This window comes from Anastrepha ludens, chromosome 2, assembly GCF_028408465.1.
Source record: "Anastrepha ludens isolate Willacy chromosome 2, idAnaLude1.1, whole genome shotgun sequence".
Taxonomy (NCBI): domain Eukaryota; kingdom Metazoa; phylum Arthropoda; class Insecta; order Diptera; family Tephritidae; genus Anastrepha; species Anastrepha ludens.
Genome location: NC_071498.1, coordinates 152,025,533 through 152,049,000, shown reverse-complemented (window position 1 = coordinate 152,049,000; position 23,468 = coordinate 152,025,533). Strand labels below are relative to the sequence as shown.

The 23,468-nt window shown below is 36.8% G+C and overlaps 2 protein-coding genes across 16 annotated transcripts in view; one reads left to right on the top strand and one right to left on the bottom strand.

Moving 5' to 3' along the window:
- Positions 1 to 15,173, top strand: part of LOC128855610 (uncharacterized) — a 99,850-nt gene extending 84,677 nt beyond the window's left edge. For all 15 annotated transcript variants that reach the window (XM_054090642.1, XM_054090656.1, XM_054090654.1 and 12 more), the window contains 5 exons: positions 7,674 to 7,940; positions 8,021 to 8,188; positions 8,434 to 8,575; positions 12,663 to 12,818; positions 14,664 to 15,173. In XM_054090642.1, coding sequence (XP_053946617.1) covers positions 7,674 to 7,940; positions 8,021 to 8,188; positions 8,434 to 8,575; positions 12,663 to 12,818; positions 14,664 to 15,093 — 1,163 coding nt within the window. In that variant the 3' untranslated portion in view covers positions 15,094 to 15,173. The remainder of the gene's footprint in view (positions 1 to 7,673; positions 7,941 to 8,020; positions 8,189 to 8,433; positions 8,576 to 12,662; positions 12,819 to 14,663) is intronic.
- Positions 15,174 to 15,427: 254 nt separating this feature from the next.
- Positions 15,428 to 22,784, bottom strand: LOC128855608 (aldehyde dehydrogenase, mitochondrial). The gene is made up of 6 exons (XM_054090641.1): positions 22,582 to 22,784; positions 18,687 to 18,791; positions 18,456 to 18,556; positions 17,766 to 18,337; positions 17,336 to 17,685; positions 15,428 to 15,894 (listed from the first exon to the last, which is right to left on the bottom strand). Exons 1-6 carry the CDS (start codon positions 22,615 to 22,617, stop codon positions 15,601 to 15,603), a joined length of 1,458 nt encoding a protein of 485 aa, XP_053946616.1. The 5' UTR covers positions 22,618 to 22,784; the 3' UTR covers positions 15,428 to 15,600.
- Positions 22,785 to 23,468: the final 684 nt, after the last annotated feature.

Below are 23,468 nucleotides of genomic sequence, written 5' to 3'. Positions count from 1 at the left end.
GGATAGAAAGGAGGTGGAGCAATCTAGCCACTTACAAAACCATGAAAATCATGTGCGCATAGAATGCAGATAAATCCGACAGATTCGCATAAAAGATAGGAATTACACACAAAGATAGCTGCAGATTTTGTAATGAACTGGACAAGAGGGAAGCGCTAGAACACCTCAATGCTCTTGCGCTGTATTAGCTAGCACCAGATTAAAATGCTTAGGAGCTCTACAATATGAGAAGTTAGAATGCCTCTCGGCGTTACAGCTTCAGGGCTTACTTAGATTCGCAAAAGATGCAGACGTATTACAAGGTGTCATTCCCATGGCAGCCGGTTCTACGTTACCGGAATGACTCCGCTTTTTTCCCAACCAAGGGCTGCCGCCCCAGTAAACTAGCCCTGTCTAGTGAACCGTTCATCATCGGTTTATCATCATTTCTACTACAAAGAACCATAAACGTCTAGCTCCATCTGGTATTACTAAGGACTAATTGGTCTTGGTGATGACTTTCACCCAGCCATGTCAACCTAACCTATCAAAATCGGGACGTTTTACTTTTGAGAATAAAAAAAATCTAATTATTGAGTTTGATAGTCTTAGCTACTGCTGCCTTTTGCAATGAAATATTTAATATTTATAATCATAGTTTTATCTCTATTTTCAATCCTAGAAGGACATTCATATTTTTAGGATGGTAAAGACAGATTGCAGACTTAAACACCAAATAATAAAAATGCCAATTTTTAACTCGGAATTTGAATGCTTGTTGATTTATTTTAATGAGTTCTTAATCTTAAAAAAATATATTATTCATATTACATTTTTCTCAATTTTTCCGTTCATAGCCTTTAAAAATATTAAATAAAAAAAGAACAAAGTTAAATAAAAAAGAAATATTAATCAAATTAATTTTCTGAGGGTACATTTTATGCTTAAGGGGGGAGCCTGGTTTAGAAGGTCAAAATAATCAATTTTTTTTTCGTTTTAAGCGATTTCTAATATATTTCAGAATATTCACACAAAGTTACAGAGCCTAATTCTCAATATTTCCGTAGATACAAAGCCAAAGGTAGGCGAGCGTTAGGTAGTTACGCTGTGACCGGACAGCTATAGTACAAACTTTATCTTCTTCGACTTTTCATTTTTATGATTTCTTTGAATTGGCGTACATGAATGAAAAAAACTAATGAACCTTTTGAAATGAATCATAGCTTGTTCCCTTCAGTATTAAATTCTCTTCTATTTAAAGTAACAAAATAGATCAAAAAATTTTTTAAGATTTTTATACCAAGTTGAAGTGAATTTTTTTTTTATAGAAAGGCATTTTTTTTCTTTAAAACCTCCAAAAAGTTGAAATTTTGGAATTTCTCTCAGTTTTCTTAGTTCATCTAGAATAAAAAATCATGATAATTAGAAATCCATTTGAATTTTTTGCTTTAGATAATAATTACGAGCTGGATCTTGTACGCCAGTTGGAAACTCCAGCGTTGCAGCGCTCTACTAATTTCTATGTTAAACATTTTTTTCAACTTATTTTAACCAGTACAAAAAATTTTTATACTTTTTAAATGTTCATTAAAAGATAGACTAAACTTTGCAGTGCTAAATTAATTTTTTCCTTAAAAAAAAAAATCGCAAAGAGATGCAATTTTTAGACCCCATAAACCAGGCTCCCCCCTTAAGACTAAAAAAAAGCTCTGTTTTATAGGTTTTGAACTTTATTTTGCACATCAGGCACAGAGATCAATTTTATATTTAGCACACAAGTTTTTTTGACATTTGGTACATGGAGATTTAGCCATACGCCATTTGGAAGCTGGACAAATCGCGCAAATTTTTCTCTTTTTATTAGTTACCAACTATACATTGTTGTCCGTACTCTCATCATGCTTAGTTATATTTGCACTTTGTATATTTTGTCGAGGTCACCTTTTTTAAAATTACCACATTAAGTATTTTATTTAAGTGTTTTTGCATGAGAACCGCGTGTATAGATGAGGAATGTACGACTAGGGTTAAGTGGTTACATACGCCCATAATTTTTACAAAAAATCGTTGTTGTTCCTTACAGATTATTATTCTTTATATGTAGTTTCAGGCGTATTTCAGTGGAAGTCGATTGTAAAAATTCCCCATAGATACAAAGTTATGGTAGAAAATGTAGCTGCCCGACGAGAGTTTGATGCGCATAGGTAGCTGTCCTTCGTTTGAGGCAGCTGGGCGTTACTTTTGGAACCGGAGAACCGACAGACTGTTCTTTTTTTATTCTAAAGTATGTTATAGGGACATCTATAAAACACTATGAGAGTATGTGTAGGGTCGATTTGCTGAGGTTTATGAAACTAAAGGTTGGTTCTTTTTGATCATTCGAAGCGAACAGTTGTGGGTCTTATTTGTGATTTTCGAAAACGAATATAACGTCGTTGTATAGATCGCAAAGGCAGTAAGAGTCAACGATGTTCACGTCCTAGAAAGAAGAAGCTTCCTCAGAGGCCAGATCAGCTGGAGAATGAAACAAAATACAATACATAGTTCGGCTGCAAAAACAATTACATGAGGTTTCATTTCACCCAACGTTCTCATTCTGTATTTTACAGTTCACTGCGGTTTTTATAGCTATTTCGGAGCGTGTGGTCTGCCGTACAGGTGGTGGCAATGTTAAATTTTTAAAAGCAAGTCTGGGTGGATTTCATTTCAAATTAAATGTTTTTTGTACAGCGTGTGACGCTAATATCAATAGTATTTTTTCATCGTCTTTGATAAACACTGCATACGAGATAAGTCGACGCTTCACACTAACTTTCCAACAGTGAGGAAAAGGTTTGAAGGCAATGCAGCTTTTTTGTAGTGTCATGGACTCAGCATCATGTATCGCACAAACAAGCTTTGATTCAATTATGAAAAATATTGAAGAAGCTTCAGCAACCGTTGCTAAAGCATCTATGAAAGTTGCTGCTGAAGAAGAACTTCAAGAATCTGCAAATCAAGATGAAATAGAAATATCTAAGGATGGAATTATTGTATCCGGAGAACGCACTTGGATGAAGAGAGGCTTTTCTTCGCTTTTCGGAGTCAGAACATTAATTGGTTATTTCTTGGGAAAAGTTGGCGACTGTTTGGTAAAAAGCAGATATTGCAAAGAGTGCGAAATTCATGAAAAGCACAAAGGTACGGCTGAGTATGAATCGTGGTTAGAAAATCATCACGAAAATTGTGCAGCAAATCACAAAGGTAGCTCTGGGGAAATGGAGCCGGATAGTGCTGTGGAAATGTTTTGGAGATCATTAGAAAACTATGGAGTTAAATATGAATATAACATAGGTGACGGTGATACAAAAATAGTTTCTAGTATCACAAATGGTCAGCCGTATCAAAACCTCGAAGTAAATAAGAAAGAATGCGTGGATTATGCCCAAAATCGTATGGATAAGCGTCTTCGCCAAGTCGTCAATGGCAGTAAAAAATCGACGTCAATCACGAAAGAAGAGAAACCAACGACTGCGAAGGAAAATTCCAATACATCGAATCAATTCAAACGAGTTGGTTTGGGAGGAAAAGGAAATTTAACTGCCAAACTAATAGACGAGCTTTTAGAACATTGGCAATTAGAAATAATATTGACTCACTGCAAAATATGAAAAATGTCATATGGGCGACATTATACCATAAATCATCAACGGACGAAAAACCTCAGCATTTTCATTGTCCACCTGGAGAAGAAAGTTGGTGTGATTGGCAGAGAGCCAAAGCCGAAGGTACGATTAATGAATAGAGGCACAAAGACCCTTTAGCTGAAATTGTATTGCAGGCAATAAAACCCATCTATGAATCATCAAGTGACGAACAATAAACTTGAAAAGTGCTTAGGTGGATTCACACAAAATATTAATGAGAGTCTTAATTCGAAGAAAGATTTGGAATATTGCATCCAAATGTAGTCCAGGTAGTCGGAAAGTAGTTGAAATAGCTACCAATGTTGCTGTATCTACTTTTAATGACGAAGCAGAGCGTTTATTAAGCAGTGGTAATTGACATTGCCTAGTAGATATGATAGATCCCTGCTTGAATGCTAAAGGCGCAGAATGCAAACATTTCGAAAGGCGTAGATTTTCCTGCAGGGATGATACATATTTATGCATACATACATACATACATTTGTTTGCTTTTAAGAAAGTGATTTGGCTATCAAATCAATAATTGCATTGTGTGTATTTTTGTGCTACCGGAAAATGCGGCTCAGGCATCTTGCATAGGAGGAAAAAACTATTGTATATATTTTTTTTATTTTGTATATTCACAAAGTAAATTTATTATTTTATGCACCCAAATTGACTACAAATTGCGGCAAGTGTGGCGGGGTTTTTAGGGGAGAACATGGAGAACATACATACATGTAGACTTTTAGAATAGAATTGTGCAAAACATATAAAGCGTTTTTCAGTAAGAGCGCTTCAACTTTTTTTTCGAATAAAACACAAACGGTTTGACTTCTTTAACTAATTTTTTTTTTATTATCGAGTTTGAACATATACATTTATTTAAGTAGGAAATTCGATTTCTTTTGCATGACCACCGCGTACACGTTTTACGAAGTCCAATCGTTGAACCCAATTTTCGACCACTCTTTTGCATAAATCGGCCGAAATTCCAGCAATTTCGCGTTCAATATTGGCTCTGAGCTCACAAATCGTCGCCGGCTTGTTACTGTAGACCAGTGACTTCACATAACCCCAAAAAAAATAGTCTAGAGGCGTCAAATCTCATGAGCGCGGCGGCCATTCGACCGGTCCATTTCTGGAAATAATGCGCTCATCGAACTTACTCTTCAACAAATCAATTGTAGCGTGTGCTGTGTGGCTTGTGGCCCCGTCCTGTTGAAACCACATGTCGTCTAAGTCCATACCATTCAATTGCGGTCAAAAATAATCGTTTATCATGTCGCGGTATCGATTTCCATTCACAGTAACGTGGCGATCATTCTCGTCAACGAAAAAATATGGGCCAATTACGCCGCCGGCATGTAAACCGCACCAAACAGTGATTTTTTCGGGATGCAACGATGCCTCATGAATCACGTGTGGATTGCTTTCTGCCCAGTAACGCATATTTTGCTTGTTGACAAAGCCATTGAGCCAAAAGTGAGCTTCATCACTGAAGATGATTTTTTGGAAAAAATCTGGATTAAAGTAGCAGCAACAGAACGATTATTTTCAAAAAAAATTTGCACGATTTGCAAGCGTTGCTCAAGTGTGTAGCGTTCCATGATGAAATGTATACTAATGAAGTTTACAAATGACAAGCGGAAAATAAAAAATATTGCGTCGTTTGCCCTCCCTATCGGAAAAAGTTGAAGCGCACCTATTGAAAAACGCCTTACATAATATACATATCTGCACGGTCAGTAAATTTAAGCAGCTGTTGACGACTGGCCAAGGTAAAAAGCAGCAAAAGTTGATGAACTTTTGTATTGACTCGCAACATATTCGCCAATAATTAACATTCATCATTTAAAAACAAAACAAAATCAAGTAAAAAAAAATTTATGTACAACGCTTCTTCAAATGGCTGGATTTGGAAAAAACGGACAAAGTAGCAACTCTTTTTTTCTAGGCTCATAGAGTTGGTCTTGCTAAGTATTGATTTTAAAATTTTAGCAATCGTTGCATAATATTTTGGCCGGTATTAAATGAGTTGTTAAACATTTTTTTTCGACACGTTTCGCAGCATCTCACGCACGTACCCACCGCTACTGGACCAGGTGACGGTTGGTTTCGTCATCCATTGGATGGCGTCTGCCGTGAGTATTAAAATCAGTCGGCATGAAATGATGAGGTCAAAATGATCCCTGGCTCCCGGACTAGTACCAGTGTCGCGGCTTTTGTTATTGCCATCAGTTCTGCCTGAAGAACACTTCAATGGTCTGTGCACCGAAAGCGGCTGAGTGCATTCCAATAGTATTTCTCTTCATGATGCCCTCTTCTTCAAAATGTGTTAAAGAACGCATTAGGTTGCTCTCGCTTATCTAATAACACAACATCACTCTTAAGGGGGGGGCGGTAGAGTCACAAAATCGAAATTTTTTTTCTTCACTCATCTTATAGTAAATCATTTCAAGAATGTTGTGTCAAAATTTTAAGTGGATCGGAGCAGAACTCTCAAAGTTATAGCCTTTGTAGGCACTCTACCTCGAATGCGGAGCATCGATAATTTCTCAGAGTCATTTTTTCAAACGCGTTTTTCCCGAAACGACTTCTTAAAAGTCGGTGCCAATCACAGCTCCGAAACTATTCAACCGATTCTTTTCAAATTTGGCACACGTTTTCTAAATCAAAAATACCTCCCCTCTACACTGTTTTTTTTTATTTTTTTTTTTTAAGGTTGTTTTTCACTTACAAATATGGCGAAATTTTTCGCCAAAAATGCTCGTTTTACGTTTTTTTGCCACCAAAACTACAAAAATGAAAAAAAAAAAAAATTTATTAATGTAGGGGGGAGCATTACGTCATACTTTAACTGAAAAATTCGACTTTTTTAGTTTCAGATGATTCTACGACGAATGCCGATTGGCACCGCAGAGCACCTCTCGAAAAACATATCTCCAAAAAAACTCTGTCATGGGCTTATTTGTCAATATTTTATTATTAATATTTTTTAAAAACTTATTGAAAAGATGTACAATAACATGCAACTGATTTTATTAAAGTATCTTAAGCCATGTTTCTGTAAAAAATTCAAAAAAAGGGTTTTTTTTTAGCGCTAAACCCTACCCCCCCCTTAAGTTCCCGGCCACTCTGGAGTGAAGGGAAATGAAAGAGCGGATGAGTGTGCAAGGAAAGGCTCTGAGCTTGACCTTCAGCGAGTGGTAGGGAATATGAGGATTTCTCTAAACGCATTGTACACTGCGATTGACTTGAGCGTAAACGCGGAAACCAATAGAAGGAGGTCGCTGACTACTAAGTGCAAGGCCACCAAAGCGCTCTGACCAAAACTGAATCTGAAAAGAACAAAATGTCTGCTTCTACATATCAATTACCAGTGTCCTCACAGGACGGGGTCACTGGACTATGGAATGGGTGTACCTCAAAAGCCAGTGGAATGGGTGTAGCTCAAAATGACTTTTGCAGGAGTTGGGGAGATGAAGAAGAAACTGAGTCGGTGCAACACTTCCTCTGTGAATGTCCTGCATTTCAAAGAAGCTATGACAAATATTTTGGCGACTATTTCTTTCAAGATCTGGGAAATTTGTAAAATGTCTTACTAGAGGGACTAATTATCTTCATAAAAAGATGTGAGTGGTTTAAGCAAAAAATCAACTACAGGTACCACAATAGGCCTTATGGCTTGTTTTAAACAAGTAATCTGGCTAACTTAACTTAACCTAATCAATACAAATTTCGAATATGAAACAAATCTGAACATAAAGACGATTTTTAGCAATAACTCGAATCCAGCGGCACCTGGCGGGCAATTTTTTTCCATATGAAACTTGCCTTTTTAATCGGAAAAAAAGGAATGCGCCAAATTGGTCCTTCCGTTCTAAAGCTTTAAGGTTACTTTCCTTCTGATTCATGAAGATTTTTATTGATAAGATTGAGCTTTAGGAATTAAGTCCAAAAATTTGTATAGTTTTTAATAGCTGCACTTATTTTCATACAATAATCATTTCCAATTATCCCTTACAGATGCTGTAATATGCCTGATGGTAGTTCTCGCTTTAACCTCCATTGTTTGGAGCATCACCATACATATAATCTCGGGCGACTTTTATCATGGCATACTTGGCGCCAAATTGGCATTTCGGGAAAGAGATTTTCCGCAAATGGATGAACATTCCAAGGAGATTTTCTTTCATGATCTGGATAAGCTAATCAACGAGACCTATAGTGATGCTGTAGTCAATGGGGAAATTGAAGAAGACGAGACCACGCCCACTCCATTGGATGCTAATGGTAAAGTGTTGATAAAACAAAAATTCAAACAATCCTTAGGCAGTTCTTAATGTCATCTAAATACATATAACTTCTCTCAGCTACCACCAAACAGCCAAAGGTGCGCAAAACTTATCACATTTTCCAAGTGGTTCACCCGGATGAAGTCGAAGTGAAACCCGAGGACGAGGCGTCGGAAGAAGTCACCACTACAGTACTGCCAGCAGTGAAATTCAATATGACGCATGATCGCCAATTTCTCTCTACAAGTAAGTACATACATATGTGTTTCGCAGGAAGTTTTAGGAATTTCTATTTTTATATCGGCCGATTTACACCAAATTACGTGTAGTTGAATGTAAATATTTACGGCATTAACTGCTTTTGTTTACATAATTTTTTCTTACACTGCTGCTGTTTATCTATTTTATATGAACTGTTTACGCGTATTTGGTTTCTTGCGATATTTTTTTAACTTTTTAAATTTCAATTAATTTTCTGCTTATTTTTGCAGTGATGCTGGATGTGCACAAAACTCGTTGGCGTCAAAGCGCCGCCGTCCAATTCATTTATAGTTTTCCATTTCTGTCGGAAATCTTTGCAATAATATGGACAGCCATGTGTTTAATCTTTCAATCAGGCGTGCAAAAGTATTGGTGAGTGTAACAATGCAAAAGGGAAAACCCTACAAGACAGTGCTGAGCACTTTTGACAAAAATTCCAACACATTTACAAGTAGTTTATTAGTCTCTAATACATGCTCATTATCAGAATAGCATATACAACATTTTTTAATGGGGAAATCAAATATTTCATTTGATATTCTTTTCCCCTGTTCGGTGTGACTTCTATCTCTCTTTTACCAATAGCAATTTTATATAAGTGAAAAATATATCTACTGTACTTTAAACGCCAAGGCATCAGAGTTGATTAATTTTAACGAAATAATGTGGCTGCTCTGAAAACAGTTCTAGTGTGAGATTTGGCTGTCTTTGTTCCATACTTGTTATAGTCGAGCGAGTAGATGCTTGGCTAAGACTTGAAAATTTGTGAGTTCGAATCTCAATGGATGAAACACCGATTGGTGTGTACAAGTTTTTTAATGTAAAAAAAAATATTGAAAATTCATGAGTTCGAATCTCAATGAAAAATATAAATTTTATAATTTCTAAATAAAACAATTTAACGAAACTCATCAGCCTGATTACTTATTAATGAGGAGTTATTGAGGAGTTTGTGCTGATTACTTTTTGATGACGAAAATGAGTAGTTTAGAGCATAGTAGATATATTTTTCAGTTATAAGAAATTGCTATTGGTAAAAGAGAGATAGAATATCACACCGACAAGGGGAAACTATCAGAACTTTCCCATGGCTAGAACAAAAATGTGTAGATGGATGAGGATAGCGATGATGATAATATGAGCGCTTATATGATCGTCAGCTGTCTTGTAGGGAAGTTACTCGTACATACTTGCATACGTACGTACGTACGTTGTTAGTGTTAATGAACTTGACTCGGAATCGCTTATGCCAGGTTGCTGCAGAGGAAGGGGAAAAGTGACTTTTTAAGTCATTTAAGCGAGCTGAAATCGAATCTGCAATCTTAATCAGGCAGATGTGAGCGTTAATCGGGATTAACGACTTAATTCCGAATTATTTGGGAATAATATGCAACTAATCCGGATCAACTACTAGACTTAATTTCCATAATTTGAGCGGATTAGGGGAATTGCGATGACAACACTGCCGAAAAATGATAGTTAATATTTATTGTGAATGAAAAATAATTAAACTTTTAAAAATAAGAACAGGAAAGGCTGGAAGCAATGCTAGTGTGCCCTAACACGTTCGAAATTATTGGCTACAGGATTAAGTTTCCGTCCTTTCTTAGCCAAAGTTCAAATTATTTTAAGAATTAAAAAATACCTGATATTATGTGAAGTATGTGCCATTGGAAGCTACAACTTTGCTTCATCTTTCAGGCAGCATACGGATTCGTCTGATGAAAAATTCGAGTTCTTTTCATTTGATCCATTCATTGAGCCAGTTTGCGATGCTCTCGTAAGAACTGAACCGCTCTTCAATAAGGGCTGACTGCATTTATTGGAACTTATGGTAATCCAAAGGTGCAATGTCTGAGGAATGCGGCGGGTGGGCCCTCTAAATATTTCTGAACCGATTTAGCAACGTGTGACCTGGCGTTGTCATGCAGAAAAATTGGTTTGTCTTTCGGTTGCTTTTCTTTGATATCTCAATCCAAATGCATTAGCTGCAGACGATAACGATCGCCACTGATGGTTTCAGATGGCTTAAGGAGTTCCTAATAGATGACCCCCTTGTGATCCCACCAGATGTACAATATAACCTTTGAAGCATGAATATTTTTTTCGCTGTCGATAGAACTGGTTTATCTGGCAGGTTCCAACATTTTCGACTTTAAGGGTTATCATAATAGATCCATTTTTCATCGCCAGTGATGATGCGATGCAGAAAACCTTTTCTTTTCTTCAAGAAGCATCTCACACGTCACCAAACGTCTCTCGATATCCCTCCCCTTCAATTGATGTGGCACCTGCTTTCTGGACCATTTCCATCGCGTGCAAACGTTTACCGACGGTTGATCTGTTTAGACATATCATCAAGGGTTCGTCATGCGTCTTCATCCAATATATGTTGTAGTTGAGTATCTTCGAATTATTTCGGTGTTCGCGAACTTTATCACTCTCGTCGAACTTGCCCCTTTGGAAGCGACGAAACCACTCTTCACAAATTGTATGTTGTGGAGATTGATTACCGTAAATATTGATCAACATACGACACGTTTCAGCTCCACTGTTCTGTGAAAGGTAATAATGAAGCATGACTTCCCGCAACTGCTGTTTTTTCGGGACGATCGTATACATTTTTGATGGCAGATAAAAAAGGATCTTTACGCTTCAAACGACTGTCAACTACTGCGATCGAGACCTCAAATCACTAGTATATTATTAGAGTGAACACAAAAATAGTATCACCATGGACACCTCTTTTACGATTACGGAAACTTATTACCATACTCAATACATTAATTGTTTTGATATTTCGGAGCGGTTTTTGAAATTGCAATTCAAGCCTTTTTCAAATAAATAATCACTTTTTAGTATCAGGACAGCTAATACCCGCAATTGTTGCCTGCGGTCCATCTTTTACTGACAAAACTAGCCAATAAACAAATTCACTCACAAAGTACACTAATCCGCGTAGCAACCGTCTGTCACACTACAATTTTAGTCCATTTAACTGCTCCGGTAAATCGGCTTAATGTCGCCGTCTGTCAATGCTTTAGTGGTGGTGGATGTGTAATCTGAGCAACACAGCCCAGATCCAATTAGCACAAAAGATACCTCAACTAAATGCACTCATGGTCGCCATCTTCTTGATATGTAGATCTACCGGAATAACATGTGTCAGTGTATTGAGAGCCTCCCTAGGACAAGGTCTGATTGCATCGACCGCTATTGCACAAGCTGATCTTTGTATTCTGCAAAGTAATTTGATATTGTAATCTCTCTCTAGAGTTTTTCATCAAATTACCGATGTATGATAAAATTGCCGCCTTATACCGCCATAAAGTATACTTAGGTTGAAGACCTCAGCTTTTTCCAAGTATAAGTTTGCAGGCATACAAAGCTATTTCTGCCTCCCTTACCCGTTCTTCAATGTTTAATTTCCAGCTAAGTTTGGAGTCCAAAATTACCCCTAAGTACTTTGCACTGGTTGAGAGTGAGAGGTTTTGCCCGTTAATATTTGGTAGGGTAAAAATTGGACTACCGTTTCTACCTACCTTGGTATGTGGACGATTCTAACAAGTTTCCAGGTATTTGGAATATAACCTAGGTTTAGACACTCTTTGAAAATTTCTCCATTAGCCATGGGAGAATATTAGCAAGAGTTTCCTGTCACGTCTTGGGTAAGATCCCGTCAGGGCCTGGAGATTTGAAAGGTGAAAATGATTTGATTGCCCATGCAGCCTTCTCTTTTGTGACTATTACATCGGCAAGATGCTGTGGGTCAGAGCAGCTCCGCCGGATTCTCCCATCATCAGTTGAGAAAGTTTTCTTGATGTTAATAAAGGGTCTCTCAAAAGGCGCGCCTAGATATTGTTTTAATAAGAAACACGTCAAAATTTAGATTCTATCAGGTTTCACTATTTTTATTCAAAATACGGCTCTTACCAATTATAAGTGACAAATTACATAATTTAAATGCCCACCTTGAGCCACGTCGTTTACAGGTAAAATCCGCCGAACAGTCGATTCTTTAATGACTAATTGTTGAGAACGTCGAGACATCGATGCTGAAGGTTGTTCAGCAAAATTCTGTGCTACAGCAGTAATCATCTCAACAAAACGTCGGGTTTTTAGCTTATCAGTCCATTTTCTATCTTAACAGAACCAATTTCTTAAAAACTTGTCACATAACCTTTTGCACCAAAAGAATTACGAATTTTGCAACTCGTTGTTCTTTAAGATCAACCATTTTCATGAGAAGTTTCAAAAATTGTACCGCCTTGTCCTATCGGACAAAACTTTGACATCTGTCAACTTGACAAATGTCAAAAATGATATAAAATAGGTACCGTCTAGAAATCAATCACGACTGACATCAAGGTGGCACTTTTGGAAGACCTTTTATTACTATATAAATAATTTTTTCACTCAATTTCAAATTCTCTTACGATATAAATATTTATCTTTGTAGGGGTCTACCGAAACCTTGGCGCATTGTCATACCTTCCATACTGGTATTTTCGCTAATGACACTGGGTACGCTCATCTACGCTATTTTGGCTAGCACCTACTTGAAGAATCTATGCAATGGATTGCGGGAAAATTTAACAAAGCCCGATGCGATTACGTAAGTAAATAAAAATATATCGCGCAATTGCCGCAAAAGTGTCATAATCCAAAACGAAAAAAAAAAATTCAAGTTAAAAATATAAAAAAAGAAAAATATTTTAAAAAATATTAAAAAAAAATATTAAAAAAAAATATTAAAACAAAAAATATTAAAAAACATAAAAATAAAAAAAATGATATAAAATAAAAAAATACAAAAACAAAAAGAAAATACTAAAAAAACAATAAAAAAATACAAAATAAAATATTAAAAAACATAAAATAAAAAAAATTATAAAAAATAAAATTAAAAAAAATTTAAGTTAAAAAAAAAATAAAAATATTAAAACAAAACATATTAAAAAACATAAAAATAAAAAAAAATGATATATAATAAAAAAATACAAAACAAAAAAAAAAAAAAATACCAAAAAATACAAAATAAAATATTAAAAAATACAAAATAAAATATTAAAAAATATAAAATAAAAAAAAATTATAAAAAATTAAATTAAAAAAATGTAAGTTAAAAAAAAAATAAAAATATTAAAACAAAACAATATTAATACAAAAAATATTAAAATAAATAAAAATAAAAAAAATGATATAAAATAAAAAAATACAAAAACAAAAAAAAAAATACTAATAAATCTATATATATATATATATATTAGAGTGGGTCGATTTAAAAATCGCTCATTGCTCTGTGAAAATCGTATTCTAGGGATCAAAATAAGAAACTTTGCCGAAGGAACCATACCTCTAAAACGAATTCTGATGTCACCCAATTTAAAAATATCACCATTTTTGGCCTTTACATGAAAAAATCAGCTAAATGACTATGTTTTTTCTTTATTTTTATTTATTTATAATAATATCTATTTCTTTCACCGATAACAATGTCAGCCTTGAAATCCAACGTAGAATCTCTCTTGCCAACAAGTGCTATTTTGGACTAAGTAGGCAACTGAGTAGTAAAGTCCTCTCTCGACGAACAAAACTAACACTCTACAAGACTCTCATCATGCCCGTCCTAACGTATGGCGCAGAAGCTTGGACGATGACAACATCCGATGAAGCGACGCTTGGAGTGTTCGAGAGAAAGATTCTGCGTAAGATTTATGGACCTTTGCACGTTGGCAACGGCGAATATCGCAGACGATGGAACGATGAGCTGTATGAGCTTTTCGACGACATAGACATAGCGCAGCGAATAAAGATCCAGCGGATTCGTTGGCTGGGTCATGTCGTCCGAATGGATACAAACGCTCCGGCTTTGAAAGTATTCGATGCAGCACCAGCTGGTGGTAGCAGAGGAAGAGGAAGGCCTCCTCTGCGTTGGAAAGATCAGGTGGAGAAGGACTTGGCTTCACTTGGTGTGTCCAATTGGCGCCGGTTAGCACAAGAAAGAAACGACTGGCGCGCTTTGTTAAACACGACCAAAATCGCGTAAGCGGTTATCGCGCCAATTAAGAAGAAGAAGATCTATTTCTTCTCTTAAGAAATTTATTTAGTCAGAACATATGTAAATGAAAAAATTAATTTAAGTGAGTTATAGAAAAGAAACTAAAAAGTTCGACCCCGATTCGGGGACATCAGAATTCGTTAAAAATAAAAAAATTGCAGAAGTAACTACAAACTCCTCTTTTACGCCGCGTAAAAGATGCATTGCTGTTAACAGCGTTCCAATGGATGACAATGTGCTTTTAGTTTTTTTTAGAAAGATATTTTAAATGGAAAACTTTAAATCCATTTTTCTCAAGATTTTGCTTTTCTGGATTACGACGCACTTGCAGCGAAAGCGCGATTCGCATATTTGATTTTTATTTCATAAATTATTTATTGTGCGTTTTATCTCCAACAGTTGCGGCCAGGCCATCGCTGTACTGCGTCCCTTCATCCGACAGCACGAATTCAAACACGACGTCTACTTGAATCTCTTTCGCTTCGCCTACATGTTCGCTCTGGTCATGTGGCTGTTGGCGCTCCTCCTAATGCTGCTGCGCTACTTCTTCGCCATCGATTTCCAACTGATGGATGTGCAGTCGTTGTATGAAAACAAGTTTGCGCGGCGTCTGAGTAAACCAGAACCCGAATTTACAGAAGTGCTGCTGGATGCGGCACAATCGCCCACACTTTTACTGCCACGCAATGAACGCAACAAGTCGGAGGATGATTTTCAAAGTGCCAAGTCAAATTTGAGCGAAGTGGCGATGCCGTTGCTCGACACCGGCAAGCAACAACTTGGGCGAGCGCAATATGCGCGTTCGCAGCAGCAGCAGCGTGTGGTTTAGTTTTGTTTATGTTTTTGTATATTTGACAAATTAGAGGCTCAAAACAAAAAAAAAAAAAAAGGAGGCGTGAAGCGGCGGAAGTGCGAAGCGAACAAAATGTTTTATCTCAGGAATCTTTAGTTGCAAATTGCACAAAATTTATCTACATACATTTTCTCTATAGCGACCACACATAGACACCCGCTCTTCCTATCTCTCTCTCTCTCTCTCACACACTCTCTCTCACTGTCTCTCCTGTGCCGTTGAATGATATTAAATGCTAAGTGTAATGCAACTGTTAAAAAAATAATTTAAATAAGCAAACTAAGAATTCCGTATGTGGACCTCTGTAATATTTAATTTTACCCATTTTTTATTTAAAATGTTTATTTATTAATTTCATACGAATATATTTCAATATTTTTAACCACTGTGTGCGTGTATTACATAAATATATTATATGATATTGAAATATACATACATACAAGTAAATGTGTAAAAAAAGCGAATCTGTCATTGGGTGGAAGCTTAGTTCAACTTCATCGTGATAGTTTTGGTCTCCAGGTAATTATCCAAGCCTTCCTTTCCTAGCTCACGGCCAATGCCGGACTGTTTGTAGCCGCCAAATGGTGTTTGCGGTAGCACGGCATCGTAGCAGTTGATCCAAATGGAGCCGGCATCCACGCTGTTGGCATATTTCATCGCCTTATTGATGTCGTTGGTGATCACGGCAGCCGCCAAGCCGTACTTTACATCATTAGCACGCTCAATCATCTCATCGAGGTTGGTGAATTTAAAAATTGACATGACAGGCCCAAAAATCTGCAAAAGAATGAAAGTTGGAAAATGTATTAGTCAAATAATAAATTACAAATGCCTGATTTATTTTTTGTTTTAAATATTAAACACAAAACAGATAATATTCTTAGGAGCTTAGACCGCTCCCGCATTTGTTGAGTATTGCTCATAGGCATTTGAGTTTGAGATGTAACAATGCACTCAACAAATTGGCCACTCATAGTCAGGTCTCACTGATTTGGGTACCAGAACATGAGGTCACGAAGGAAATGAGAAGGCAGCCTTTTATGCCAGAAAAAGGGACAGAAGGGCTATTTATTGGACCAACCCCATTTTTCGGCTTTAACAAAAATAATATAAAACAGGAAACCAAAAAAATGGATCCAAACTCAAATCCGGAAACACTGGAAAGGCACAAGCGGCCTTAATCACTCCGAAAAGTTTTTGAATTTTAATGCAAACAGAGCAAAATCTGCTCTAACCCTAGATAAAAAGGGCCTTAGATTACTCTATGGAGCACGTAGAAGTCACTTTGCCTGTCATAAACACTTTAACACAATGGGGGGTTACCTAGTACAAGATCATGTAGATTCTGTTGTGATAAAGAGGAGTCTATGGAAACCTTAATCACCAAATGTAAGGCATTAGGCCACAGGAGCCACAGAATACTTGGCTCGTACCTACTAGAGGAGGATGACCAACAATAGCTCCCTCCTAGCGAGCTGGTTCGATTCATCGGCATACTAAATAATTATAATTAAGCTCTTAAGGGCTCACAAAAGATCAATCTGGTCGCAGTGCACAAAGGCCTTATCCTAACCCGTACAACCATTATCAAGTTTGAGATCAAATTGAGTTCAGTTAGAGAACTGAAAAATTAGTTTGTGGAATAGAAATTCATTATTTTTTCGTTAGATGGCTGCAGTGATCGATACCTCGTAAAGTAGCGAACAAATAATTTAAAGTTAATGCTCGTTGTCAAGCTGACATTTCAAGTTAAAAAAATTATTTTACTTTTTTTGGTTTGTTGCATTCAGTTGTGAGTTACAGGGTGTTAACAATGGACAAAGTCAACAAAAAGAAATTTCGGTGCATTTTACAGTTTTTCTTTGATCAAGACGAAATTGCATGCCTGGCCGCTGAAATTGTGAATGGTGCAATTTTGGTTTCGTCGATTCCGTTCAGGTATTAGTGATGTTAAAAAAATGTCGATAAAATCACAGAAATAATCGAAGTTGACTGGCCCGACGAGAGGGGGGGGAGGCATCGGGGACTTTTTACCCCGGGCCCGGAGTTCTCAGAGGGGCCCGGACTCAAGATTATACGTATTTATATGAATTAGACATAATTGGAAAGGGCCCGCTTTTGCAATTTCCCCCCGGGGCCCTGATATGCTCTCTACGGCCCTGGAAGTTGACCGGGTTGTTAGTAGTCGTAGCCTCGCCCAGGCGCAACAAAATCTTACCTCCTCCTGTGCAATTTTCATGCCATCGGTAACATCGGAGAACACAGTCGGCTCGATGAAGTAGCCCACATCGCCGATGCGCTTGCCACCGCATTGCAACTTAGCACCCTGCTTCTTGCCACTTTCGATATAGCCCAACACTTTGCTCATCATTTCTTCATCGATTTGTGGACCCTGTTTCACGGACTCATCGAATGGATTACCGACCTTGCGCGCTTTAGCGGCAGCCGTAGCTTTAGCAACAAACTTATCGTAGATCTTCTCGTGCACATAGGTGCGACTACCGGCACAACAGCTCTGGCCGTGATTGGAGAAAAGCGCCTCGTGTGTGATGTCCACGGCCAAGTCAACTGCAAAAAATAAAATAATAATAATTTGTGTATAATAAAGTCAATCGTGCTTGTGTGTGCAATTGGGGCCAATAACTTACGATCAGCATCTTCAAACACCACAATCGGACTCTTGCCACCCAACTCCAGCGAAACACGTTTCAAATTCGATTGCGCTGCAGCTTGCATAACAATGCGTCCAATATCAACGGAGCCAGTGAATGCCACCTTCTGCACATCGTGATGCTTGGAGATTGCCGCACCAGCAGTGGGCCCATAACCGGTTATGATGTTGATGACGCCCGCAGGAAAACCAGCTTCCTTAGTCAAGGCGGCCATATGCAGTGCGGTGAGTGGTGTCTGCTCGGCTGGTTTCATCACAATCGTACAGCCCACAGCGAGTGCAGGTCCCCACTTCCAGGCCAACATAAGCAATGGGTAATTCCAGGGAATGATTTGACCTACCACACCGACTGGCTCCTTGCGTGTCATTGCAATGTAGCCACTAGCGGGTATGGTGTCACCGAAATACTTATCGGTCCAGCCGGCATAGTACTTCAGCGTCATAATGGAGATTTCCACATCGAACAAAGCTTCGGCATATGGTTTGCCATTGTCTTGTGTCTCAAGGCTAGCCAATGCCTGCTTGTCGCGGTCCATGAGGCTGCACAGTCTTTATATGCGTGCATGTATGATGGGTGATGGTGCAGGAGAGGGGGAAATGAAAAGATTATATTAAGGAAATGCTTATAAGCGGACAAGAGTTGGGTAGTAAACGAGCGCCTACATACTTGTTCATCAGCTCGGTGCGTTGCAGTGGACTCATTGTGCGCCATTCGGAGTTTCTATGGAATGCCTTCTTAGCGGCGGTTACGGCCAAGTCTACATCAGCCTGTGCGCGATAAGACAGAGATAGAAAATTATTTATTTACATGAAATGCACCATTGCTGAGCAAACTTACTGATTAAATTAATTAATTTACATAACGTAAATTCAGTATTTTATGGTCTCTTGCACTCACCTTATCACCTTCGGCAACTTCGACTATCAATTTGCCAGTTGCGGGATTGATGGTTGGAAACTTTTTGCCAGATACAGCGTCAACGAACTCATTGTTGATAAAAAGCTGCAAAAAGTTAAAAAATATAAATATGGAAATGGTTTGAAATATCTAAAATTGTCAGAGTGATTTGTTAACTGAACTTTTGTATGAGTGGGAGTTAGCGATAAGGTTGCAAATCTCCTCAGCGAGGCGTTAAAATTTCTAGCGAGATGCAGCGGGTAGGCCAATTTAGATGACATACATATATGCATATGTGTGTGTTTGAAGAAAAACTGTATTATCTATGCTATTAAAAGCCGCTATTGTAGAGGTTGAGGTAAGTCACAATTTGACGTGATTTGATTACAAAAAAAAAACATAAAAAAATACAGTTCCTTTGTTGTTTTTATTAGATTACGTAGGGGCTTTAAAATTATACATATGCATCTGCGGGGGTTGCTATTTATATTTCTGTTCTGGGGCACTTCTACGTCACAACCGGTGCATTTTACAAAGGCTCACTTGGATGTTAGAAAGCGTAAATGGGATTTTAGAATAGTCAGTTGGAATTTAGAAAACATAAAGTGAATTTTCGAAAGCGTAAACTGGATTTCAGAAGAGTCGATTGGATGTTAGAAAACTTAAAGAGAATTTTCGAAAGCGTAAATTTCATTTCAGAAGAGTCAAATGGATTTTAGGAAACATAAAGCGAATTTTAGAAAGCTTAAATTGGATTTCAGAAGAGTCGATGGGATGTTAAAAATGAGGTCAATTGATAAATAAATAAATACTAGAAATATAAAGTGAATTTTAGATAGCATAAGAGCGTAAAATCGATTTCAGAAAAGTCAATTGGATTTTAAAAAACATAAAGTCATTTTTAGAAAGGGTAAATTGGATTTCAGAATAGTCGACCCCTTTTACACCCTTTTTGGGTGTTTGGCCGAGCTCATCCTCCTATTTGTGGTGTGCGTCTTGATGTTGTTCCACAAATGGAGGTTCCAAGCCGACTCCGAACGGCAGATATTTTTATGAGGAGCTTTTCCACGGCAGAAATACACTCGGAGGTTTGCCATTGCCTGCCGAGGGGCGACCGCTATTAGAAAAAAGTTTTTCTTAATTTTGGTGTTTCACCGAGATTCCAACCTACGTTCTCTCTGTGAATTCTGAATGGTTATCACGCACCAACCCATTCGGCTACGGCGGCCGCCGTGGATGTTAGAAAGCATAAATATGATGTAAACTGAACATTGCAAAACATAAGGTGAATTTTAGATAGCGTAAATTGTATTTCAGAAGAATCGATTGGATGTTAAAAATTATGCAAATTGAATATTAGAAAACATAAAGTGAATTTTCGAAAGCGTAAACTGGATTTCAGAAAAGTCGATTGGATGTTAGAAAGCTTAAAGTGAATTTTAGAGTTTTCTACACACATTTTTCAGTCGCCAGTTTTTTTAAATAAATATAAAAATAAATAAAACATAGATTTTTGTTACTTATACTATTGGCTTGCTCTTCCTTTTAATCCAAGTCAAGTCTAAACATGATTAAAGTTTTTTATTGCATAACCTCACTTTAAACATTTGTTCTTCATTTCATTCACCTCATTTATTGTCAAATCGCCTTTGACGAACTGTCAGTTTTCTCGCATACGAAACAGCCAACTAACTGCGAGTGGGCCAAATTATCTGCAGGTCCCATATCGGCAGCTTGCGAGGCGTTTGGTGGTCACATCGAGCAAAAGTAAACTAATTTTTAATTTTGTATTATAGTAATTTGTATAAAAGTAATTTTCCAAACTAAATGTGTAGACTTTTTAATTGGTTGCACTTCGAGTGCCGGTTATGACTTTATGGTGCGGCACCTATAATCGTTTACAGTGATGCCCATATGTTTGATCAGAAAAGCTGATTGCTATGGCTACGGTTATGGCTAAGGTACGGCATCAATAATTGCAGTTTAAGAGGACAGATACCTGTAAAATTTAGAATTTTTTTTTTTTTAATAAAATGTTAATATAATCCTTTAAGAATATGTCGAACAATTTTTGGAACGTAAATTTAAGTATTTCTTATAAAGGGTGGGCCATATAGCGTTTGCTTTTTGAACCACCTATTTTTTTGAGAATGGTAACACAAATGACATGTCAAATGTGTTCATAATTTACTTAAAGGTTTGACATTTACGAAATGGGACGCTATACGCTGGAACAAATTTGGGAAATATTGAAAACCTATTTCCAAAGTGGTGAGCCTTCTTCTTCTTCCGCGGTTACAGTAAATGGCGAGCGTTACCATGACATGCTCACCGAGTTTTTGTTTCCAAAAATTGAAGAGGGTGACATGGGCGACATTTGATATCAACAGGACGGTGCAACTTGTCACACTGCCAAAGTTACACTCGAACTTTTGGCTACCGTTTTTGAATTCCGATATCAATTGGCCGCCTCGGAGCTGTGATTTAAGGCCGTTGGACTATTTTTTGTGGGGAGCTGTTAAGGACAAATGCTATGCGAACCATCCAGAGACGATTGATGCTTTAAAACACGAAATCGAAGTTGCCATTCATGAAATTGGAGCCTCAACAATCGAAAATGTGCTTAAAAATTGGGTTGATCGAATGGCCTACTGTAAAGCTAATCGTTGCAGTCACTTGAACGATATTATTTTTCATTCATAAATGACAATGTTCAATCTTCAAAATAAAAAAAAAGTTTGAAAAAATATTGATTAGTTTTTTTTTATAGCCGATTCAAACAGCAAATTTTACATGAGCCACCCTATATTATATATATATATGACGACCCTATTCTTTGCGTTCCAGCGCTGGGAGAGGAATTTTTCATGTATTCAAACTTTAGACACGTTTTTCTCAAGACTATATTTTTCGAATTGGCGTACACGATAACTCGAAAAGTTATTGACCGATCTCCCTGAAATTTTGCACACATCTTTTTTATGATATTACTTCCTATGTGAATTTCCAATTCGAAAATTTTCGAAAAAATAATTATTTCGAAGCAAAAATAGTAGAAAATTCGCCCCAGAATTAATTTTTTTTTTTGAAGCATTTTATTCCGCAAATTTTTTTTTTCTTTTTTTTTAATTTATATAGAAATTATGACATTAATAAACAAAAAAATTTTAGTTTTTTGTAGTCAGGTCACTGACGCCGATGCTACAATGCCCGCCGATTGAGAAGCCCCGCTGCGAACTTCTTGGAAGAATTGAGTGTACATCCGCCATTTTAAATGATTAAAATAAAAAAAATGTGTTTATATTATTTTAATGTATAAATAAACTGTATGCCAATTTTGAAAAAAAAAAATATTGACTTCTTCATTTTAAATAATTTGAATGAAAATCAGAGAAAATATGACCGTTCACAGGTATCTGTCCCCTTAAGAGACCAGAAATTTATGATCTCAAAAACAAATGAACTACCCTAATGTATAGCAAGTGCATGAAAACACGAATACTCGTTTACAGCACATCCAGTTTCGCTAAACAAACTGGGATCGTACACCTAAACCAATAACGGCAACACCAATAACCATCAACCAACAAGGAATTAAAATACAAACTTGCAACTTAAGCCCTATTAATTAAACAAATAAATATAAATATGTGTGTATGGCATGGATACGGTTAAATAAGTCACAATTGATTTACTTTACCGGCTCTTGAATAGATAAGACGAATAAATACAATAAAAGAAATAGATTGTAAACTTATCTATTCAGAAATCTAAGACTACTCGAGATATTTGTTTATTCAAATTGTGCAATATATATTGGAATTTGATACTTGCGAAATAAATTGTGGAGTGAGAAAGCTCAAATCGCTTAGAAAACGTCTGTGTATTTACTTGCCTGTGTATATTTGGGTGCTTGATTGGGATTCGCCATTTCGTTACGATATAATTTTTATATTAGCACTTTAATGTTCACAGGTATTCAAATATAATAATTTATTTTATGCAATTTGGTAATTCACTCTCGTACCGGCTGACGGGTTACAATTAACTTTTCAACAATATTGACACTGCTTCGTGAACAACTGAGGTCTCTCAGCTGTGCATGACGCTTTTTATAATTTCGCCTGCCTTTGCAAAAAGCCGAATTCGCTGCGCTTATTGTTGACAGATAAGCCGGTCGACGCTTGATTTATCTTTTTCACTTTTTGTCACATTTTCTTGGAGTTAATTTTAGCATTCGTTTGTGTTTATGTACAAATGTTCGTATGTGTGTCGATGAGCAACTGTTGATTAGTCAAATAACGGCTGATAAGCCAAGCCTCTTTGCGAAAACTGTTATATATGTACATACATACATAGAATTATTGTTAACTTGTAAGGGAGAATGGGGAGTTTTGAGACGGGTTTTGTTTTTGGACCCGTATTACTCAAAATCGTAATATTCTGCATATGTCAACGATGGAATCTTTAGTCAATGAATACTGGGAGCTATTGGTATGGCCTATTTAACAAAACTACAATTTTCCTTAAAATTAAAATTGTATATAATCATATAAAATATAATACAAAATACAAAAATGTGGAGAGTTGTGAGACACCATGGTTTAAATCAATAAAAATGACTTATTTTAGTTGTTAGTTCTTTATTAAGATGAAAAATAAAAAAGAAAAGACAATTGTTATAAAAAATGTAATGCCATCAATCTGATGATTTGCAGTGAGAACATGTATAATAATAAATTCGTAAATTGGCACACTTTAGGTGCACAGCTCGATCGCATA